This window comes from Nanorana parkeri, unplaced genomic scaffold, assembly GCF_000935625.1.
Source record: "Nanorana parkeri isolate BGI_ZX_2015 unplaced genomic scaffold, ASM93562v1 scaffold1027, whole genome shotgun sequence".
NCBI lineage: Eukaryota > Metazoa > Chordata > Amphibia > Anura > Dicroglossidae > Nanorana > Nanorana parkeri.
The window spans coordinates 302,198-310,438 of record NW_017307295.1 but is presented as its reverse complement, the minus strand read 5'-3'; the positions used below and the strand labels follow the sequence as shown (position 1 = coordinate 310,438).

General features: G+C 41.7%; 1 protein-coding gene across 2 annotated transcripts in view; it reads right to left on the bottom strand.

Annotated features, from left to right (window-relative positions):
- Positions 1–276: 276 nt before the first annotated feature.
- TCEA1 (transcription elongation factor A1) overlaps positions 277–8,241 on the bottom strand; it is a 21,842-nt gene continuing 13,877 nt past the window's right edge. For both annotated transcript variants that reach the window (XM_018567287.1, XM_018567288.1), the window contains exons 7-10: positions 6,422–6,576; positions 5,012–5,158; positions 2,777–2,848; positions 277–869 (exon numbers count right to left, since the gene is read on the bottom strand). In XM_018567287.1, the coding sequence (XP_018422789.1) occupies positions 861–869; positions 2,777–2,848; positions 5,012–5,158; positions 6,422–6,576 (383 nt within the window). In that variant the 3' untranslated portion in view covers positions 277–860. The remainder of the gene's footprint in view (positions 870–2,776; positions 2,849–5,011; positions 5,159–6,421; positions 6,577–8,241) is intronic.

The following is an 8,241-nucleotide window of genomic DNA, read 5'->3' as shown; positions in this document are numbered from 1 at the left end:
ATTTCAAAAGACCAGCAATGGCAGTCCATATTTCTCCAATACAAAGTTCCCTTGAATATCAGTCAGAGCCTATAATTCATATGGAGGTCCATTGTGTTTTATGGCTGCAGTACAAAGCTGGGTTTACTAGTAATTCTAGATCTTGTTCCCAATACACCCCAGAAAGTGACAGAAGGGACACTTGTGTGTTCCTACATAGCGGTGTCCCAAGTCCAGCACTAGCCGCAAGCTAATATAATCCAAACTTCTCAAATATTAACGATTCAAAGAACAAAATACAAACAAATCTGAGTTTTAATGAAAAGCTCTATAAAATGAAATCCAGCATGACACAATGTTTAGAGGGAATGAAGCTCAAACTAATCATGTTTCAACAAAATAACTTACTTTGGTGTCACAATTAATTAGCATTTTCATCTTATGATTAGAAGAACATTTCTAACATTGGAAAAGCCATTACACAAGAGAATCCTTTGGACTTGTCCACAACCTGTGGCAATATTATGTACACTCAATTTTAACAGCTCTAGGGTCTGACGGTGCAAGACTAATGATATACAATACAGTCAGGGTATTAGCTAAAGTAAAACGGATATATCGTAAATGTTCAGACGGAAAGGATGATGCCATGATGCGCTGATAAAATTGACCAGTTATAAAAATTACATTTTCCGTTTGAAACTTGCACCATAAAATTGGGGCGTCTTCATTTTTGTGCAAGGTGAAATAATTCCACAAATTGTTCCGTTCATAAAAATTCATAGATCCCGCAAGTTGAATCCAGCTTAAAAAAAAATCCAATTTCGGAGATTCGCTCAGTTACAAAACTCTCTCTTCCTTTAATGTCGGATTAATTTTCTTTAACAAAACTGAAAAAAGATAAATAAAGGTTAGGACATGTTTAAATTGTTAGCATTACCCCCTAGACTGACATCAAAAGACATGCGTGCAGAATAAGTCACCAGGCTCCAAGTTCCCCTATAAATTGCTATGGGGAATCTACAAGAGTGCAGAGCACAGGAATGCTGTATGGCATACCACTCAGTCAATATTCAGTAAGAACATATTAACAAATGTGCATCCATTCTTGACACGGGTATTGTGATGATGGAAGCAATCGTGGTGACCAGGACAATTAACCTGAATCTGTACAGACTGAGATCCATACAGAAAGGTAAAGGGCAGTGTGATTGGTTTATCATTCAAAGTGCATACAGGGGACAAATTAAAATTGCAATAGCCAATAGCAGGTGAGCTATTGAAGCCCCGCCCACTGAGCAGAGGAGCAGCCCCGAGAGAGAAATATAATACACATATTGTGTGCATTATATTCCCCGCAGAATATAACACACACACACATTATACAGTGGGGCAAAAAAGTATTTAGTCAGCCACCAATTGTGCAAGTTCTCCCACTTAAAACGATGAGAGAGACCTGTAATTGGCATCATAGGTAGACCTCAACTATGAGAGACAAAATGAGAAAACAAATCCAGACAAATCACATCGGCTGATTTGGAACCAATTTATTTGCAAATTATGGTGGAAAATAAGTATTTGGTCACCTACAAACAAGCAAGAGTTCTGGCTCTCACAGACCTGTACCTTCTTCTTTAAGAGGCTCCTCTGTCCTGCACTCATTACCTGTATCAATGGCACCTGTTTGAACTTGTTATCAGTATAAAAGACACCTGTCCACAACCTCAAACAGTCACACTCCAAACTCCACTATGGTGAAGACCAAAGAGCTGTCGAAGGACACCAGAAACAAAATTGTAGACCTGCACCAGGCTGGGAAGAGAGCTGTCAAAAGTCGCCGGGAGTCTGTTTAAACAGCCCCGATGCTGGCGACGTACACTGTACGTCGTCAGTCACGAAGGGGTTAAGTGACTTTGAAAATGGCATGGTTATTGGTGCCAGACGGGCTGGTTCAAGTATTTCAGCAACTGCTCATCTACCGGGGTTTTCAGGCACATCCATCTCTAGGGCTTACAGAGAATAGTCCGAAAAAGAGAAAATATCCAGTGAGCGGCAGAGGGGAACGGCCAGATTGGTTCACGCTGATAGAAAGGCAACAGTAACTCAAATAACCACTCGTTACATCAGTGTTATGCAGAAGGGCATCTCTGATCACACAAAACATTGAACCTTGAAGCAAATGGGCTACAGCCACAGAAGACCACACCAGGTGCCACTCCTGTCAGCTAAGAACAGGAAATGGAGGCTACAGTTTGCAAGGGCTCACCAAAATTGTAAAATCGGTTGGAAAAACGTTGCCTGGTCCGATGAGTCTCGATTTCTGTTGTGACATTGGGATGATTGGGTGAGAATTTGATGTAAACATGAAAGCATGGATCCTTCCTGCCTTGTATAAACGGTTCAGGCTGGTGGAGCTTCGCATCGTGGCTGTGCAGCTGACAAATCTGCCGCAACTGTATCATGCTATGATGGACCAAACGGGTCCAATCCAGTACTAGCAAGGTGTACCTAATAAAGTGGCGTATTTGTCTATAACACACACACACAAAATAAAAGCATGCCTACTGCAAGAAGATACAGCAAATAAAGCGGTATGTGCTCATTCAGATGCTGGAAAAGGGTTTGTGTAAACACAGTCTTCAGTTCACCAGCAACGTGATGACAACTTTGTGTATCCTGCTTCAAGTCACTATTTTTGTATCTCCTTTATTATGTTAAACCATTTTAAGCCTACTATAAATAGAGCACACGGAACAGCAGGGCAATTTAGATAACCTTCAATAAAGTTATATCTTACCTTCCAACGATTTCCACAATTATTACAGAATACAAATGTTGTCATAGGTTCATCAGCGCTACGGGTCTGGACCTTTAAAACATAAACAGGCAGCATTAGAAGTATGTAGACAGAAGCTTGCAATGAAACGTGACTTGTGCCGTGACTAAGGGTACATACAACGGCTTAGAGGACAGCAGGTACCTTTATGGGCTCAGGTCACATTTGTTATGATTAACAGAAAAGCTACCAATTACATAGGCACAAAGACTTCCTGCCTCCTGGGATTTGTTTACATCACACACCTTGACCAAAAACATTATCCATTTTGTAGAATCTGTTCATCAGCATTAGGGAGAGAAGAGATGACAGCAATGCCACCATCAGAGGGAAGTGATGTAATCATTCAAGCACAGGAAGTTCTCTGTAGGAAGTGGTGTGTAAGGGCCCATTCACACAATATAATTGGTTTTATCACATGATACTGTGAGATTCACACACTATCGCACAGAGCAAGCAAGGGACTACGATAAAGCCCTTTGTAATGTACTGCAATGCATGTCGGCCGGGAGTTGCATTGGGTTACCATTCAAAATGAATGGCAATGCAACGCACCTAGAGCAGGTAATGCATGCCAAGTGTGCCGTTTGATAACGATATGAATGGGACCCTAATAGCAAGATTCTATCCCTCCCTATCTTCTGCTCTTTTTTGTTACTTGTTTTATGAAAATGCAGCTCTCAACCAAATGAGAACATAAAAGACAGAACTAGGAGGGACCACATCATTCTGGGTAATGATGGTTTCTGCCACATATGCAAGCAAACAGAAAATCTGCACATAATCTATAGGTGTATGGCCAGCTTTAGTATGTCATTATGCCCCTCTATGGTCAGAGGGAAAAAGTGCAACAGATTCCTCCATCTACGCTAAACTGTGTGGATGGAGGAATCTCCCACTGGGCCAAGCTTCAGAATCTTGCTAGTCAGCCCCGATGGCTCTCAAAATACCTGGACAATCTGATTGGATGCAGACATTGTTCAGGTGTTTTGAGAGCCAGCGGGCCGACTAGCAGTATACTGAAGCTTGGCCCAGTGGGAGATTCCTCTATCCACACAGTTTAGCGTAGATGGAGGAATCTGTTGCACTTTTTCCATCTGACCATAGAAAATCTGCAGATAATCTAAAGGCGTATGGCCAGCTTGAGATGACATTTGGAAAGCCTATGAGCTGCGATCAGATGCAGCAAGAAGAGCTGAAACGAAGATCAGAAAGAATCCTACTAATATGCAATAAATGTATCATTTTTGAATGAACTTGGAGTCTGGCTCCTCATAAAACCCCAAAGATACTAAGCTATATGGTAACTGAATTATGAGAAGGGGTGAGGTCTCGGACCACCTGGAGGAATTAGCCCTGTGGAGTTATGGTTTAATGACATGTTTTTTATAAGTAAACCTGCACGCTGCTGAAGAGCGGGCACCCCACACAATGCTTACACTTCATTTTTATAGTGTTGGATGGGTCCCTGGTGAGCAGACTCACCCTCTCTATATGATGACCATTGTCAGCTAAATAGAAATGTGTTTTTTGGTGAGAAATTTCCAGCATGCTTCCCCCAACTTCCTTTTTTTTGTTAAAAAGGAATCCCCCCCCCCCAAACAGCACAGAGACCACAGAAAATGTGGTTTTACCCTCTCCTACTATCCAAAATGTGGAATAAAAACTAAGCTGGCAACTTGCAAACAAGTCTATACTACGTTCAATCATGAAAACTTCTCTTTGTACATTTAATGCCCAACTCCAGCCAAACGTTACATCAAATGTGGAAGGTTTTGTGTGACATCACTGAATTGCTCTCACTCACCCAGACAAGAAAAGATGGGTAACAGAAGGTCACCAAGACAGAAATCAAACCCCTCTAATCATCTAAACGAATCTCAAAGCCATAAAAAATGTTGGCTGAAGTTTTAATGCAAACTTTTATCAAATGTGAAAAAGCCGCAGTCTAGAACAGGGGCGGCAAGCAAACTCCAGCCCCCCAGCTGTTGTGGATCCACAAGTCCAATAAGGCGTTGCAGGATTCTCATGAGTCCCAGAGACAGATGCATCATGGGATTTGTAGTTTCCCCACAGCTGGAGGGCCGGAGTTTGCCCAGCCCTGGTCTAGAATGAAGATTATACAAACACTCGGGTCCAACAAAACAAAGCTGGAGGCAACAAGTGCCAAAATAGTTCTTGTATCGGAAAGCTTACCTGTGTGTATGTACAACTCTTCTTTTTACATTTTCCACAGGAAAACAGGTCAGTCTCTGTACCACCAGTCTTGGCCATTTGGTGCTCCCGGATGGCCTCCTTGGTCAGGTTTTTCCTCATTTCTTTAAGCTCATCACTGGCCATTTCCTGGACAAGATCAGAAGAAGCGTCAGACACCACAGAGCAATTTAATGGGCACTCCAACACAAGAACAAAACTAAGAACAAGGCAGTTCACAACCAGCGATTCATACTCCACTCTGCACAGAAGTATGGATCCAAACTGTTACCAAGGACAAACTCGGTGACCTTCCATAAACCAGACAGGATAAGTGGTGCTAGTTTACAGTGAACCAATTCCTATTCCAACTTTTCAGCTTCCCATGTCACCTGCCTGCTCACTGAATCAGTGGTGTCATAGCGCAGATTCATCAATGAGCAGGAAGGTGACACCAGAAGCTGGAAATTTGCTGTGCACTGTGCCATAGCTTAAATCATCAGACCAACTGAACAGAGTTAGGCATCCTTTGGCAGATAAAATGGTCTACCTAAAATGTATCTCAACTGGGAATTCAGCTATTTGCCAGGATTCCTTCACCAGTCTCTAATGAACCTAACCTTTTAGTTGTATGCTATATTATACAATCCATTCACAGGTCGTCAAATGATCTTGGAACACAGTTTCCTACATGAATATCCGCCAATTTTTAGGGTATAGGACACGTTTTGATGCACTACATTTCACTCTTGTGAACACGAGGGCTGCCATATATAACTGATGTTACAACACTACATACATGATGTATTTTGGAGGGTGCTCTCTGTGACACCCATGTAAAAAGACATGCATGTAGAGGATGACTAATATGAAATCCTGCTGACCAGAGGAAAGAACTGTGTACCCTGCAGTCTCCACTTTCTGCATCTCCCAATTCCTCTTTTCAGGGACAGTGGGGACACAAAGAGCAGAAAGGATAAAGACTTAAACAAGGACAGGAACCACACCAGCCCCACAGATATAAAGAAGGTAATCATCTTTAATTGTCTGTTTCTGCAAATTATCGTTGCTTTTCAAATCAAGCGCGCACGATGCAGCAGCTAACACAATCATGTTTATATTTGTATATTCAAGGCTTAATTGGACATACATAAAAATACAAATACAATGCACACCTTAAAGCTTTTGCCAATTTTTATACCTTCCGTGATTCTAACACTTGCTACTATTCCCCACTGAGCACAAGATGACAGACAGCCCAGAGGAGTACCATGTTCCATGTGCTACAACTACTAAGGGACCTTTGTGACATCTTTCTACCGACACTTAGAAAGCCCCAAATGATAACAAGCGTATTGCAGCGGCCTGTTCGTGCAAGGTATTTACTCTATGACCCTATGCATATGCACTCACCTCTGCAGACATCTTGGCAAACACATTTGGAGAAATGTTGCCACAAAGAACGTTTCGCCTCAAGTTGGGGTTTTTTGCATCCTTTAGGTTGGCAATTCTGCTCCGAACTCTGTTCTTGTACTTTGGATCTGTGTTTTTAAACTCTTGAAACACAGGTTCAGCGGAGTCAAGGGAAAAGAATTCTAAAAATGGACCTTTATTTATATTAAAAAGTGACATTAAACTCAGGAGTTAAATTAAAAATGCATTCAAGTACCCCAACTATTAACTAAAATGTATCTTCTTTGTGTATTATTCAGCTGTAGATCCTCAAAGACCGTGGGAAACAAAAGTAGCCACACTCCAGAAGGAATAAGAGTGTCAGCACCAATTAGAGATGATTAGGGTTTAGAGCTGAATGAGGCACAAATAAGATACATTTTTCTTAATATCTAAAAAGGTACTTGAATGCATTTTTAAGATGTGTCAGAACTATTGAGAATGGAACTCCCGAGTTTATTGCAACTTTAAAGAGTCTACATAATTATATTCATAACATGTCACAATATACAGCAACAATAAAAACAAATAGCTGCACCCTTTATCATTAAAAAGAAGTCCCTTGGGTCCAGTCAGTGACTTTACCTATGCTTAGAAAATGTATAACTGTCTTCTATAGAAAGAAAGGAAACAATTCCTCAGTCTCCTCTTCCCCAGTGATCAGACTGCCACAGTAAAACTTTATGTCAAGTGACAAGGTAAAAAGCTGAAGCATCTGTGTCAGACATTTGTGAACAATGCCACTATCCCACCCCAACTTAACCACTGAACCATCACATTCTCAAACAATTCATCCCCACACAGCTACCTCCTCATGTATCACTTGCCCCTCCCTCTTAGATTGTAAGCCCTCAGGGGCAGGGCCCTCCTTACAATCTTGTCTTGAATTGTATTGTGATTGTAATGTCTTCCTTATATTGTAATGCGCGTCGCAAACTGTTGGCGCTTTATAAATCCTGTATAATAATAAATAATAACACAAACAGCATATACACCAGGATTTACAATGTGTCATCTCAGTCAAAATCTGTCCATAAAATGGATGACCCTGGATGATGCCTGAACAAAGATGGTGCCATCCTTCAGGAATGAAAAGCAGATGAAGGCAATGTCAGGTGGGGACACTGAACTCTGAGAGGTGATTAATAACTGTAATTGTTACATGAAGACATCACTTTGCATGCATGCTGCGAACAAGAAAACATATCTATTGTTTTCAAAAATATAATAAAATGCAGCACTGTAACACTTACAGGTATTTAATACCTCTCAGAGACTGATCGCAGTCCGCACTCTGACAACGCCTTCATCTGCTTGTCTCTCCAGAAGGACAGAGAGGCATTGCAAGATTTTCACAGCCACAGGCATGACTCCGAAAGACCAGTTTATCATGGGATTTGTAGTTTCACCACAGCTGGAGGGCTGGAGTTTGCCCACTCCTGCTCAAACAGATACAACAACATATAAAATCTATACTAATATAAATATATTATAATATACATATATATACACACACACACACGGCTCGAAAAATCCACTCGTCCACGACGAGCAGACAGTGGAGCCCGACGAGCAGCTTCCCAGCCGGCCGTTGTAATTATACCCTCTCTCTCCCTGTATACCCTCCCTCTCTCTCCCTGTATACCCTCTCTCTCTCTCCCTGTATACTCTCTCTCCCCCTCTGTGTATACCCTCTCTCCCTCTGTGTATACCCTCTCTCTCCCTCTGTGTATACCCTCTCTCTCTCCCCCTCTGTGCATTCTCTCTCTCTCTCCCCCCCT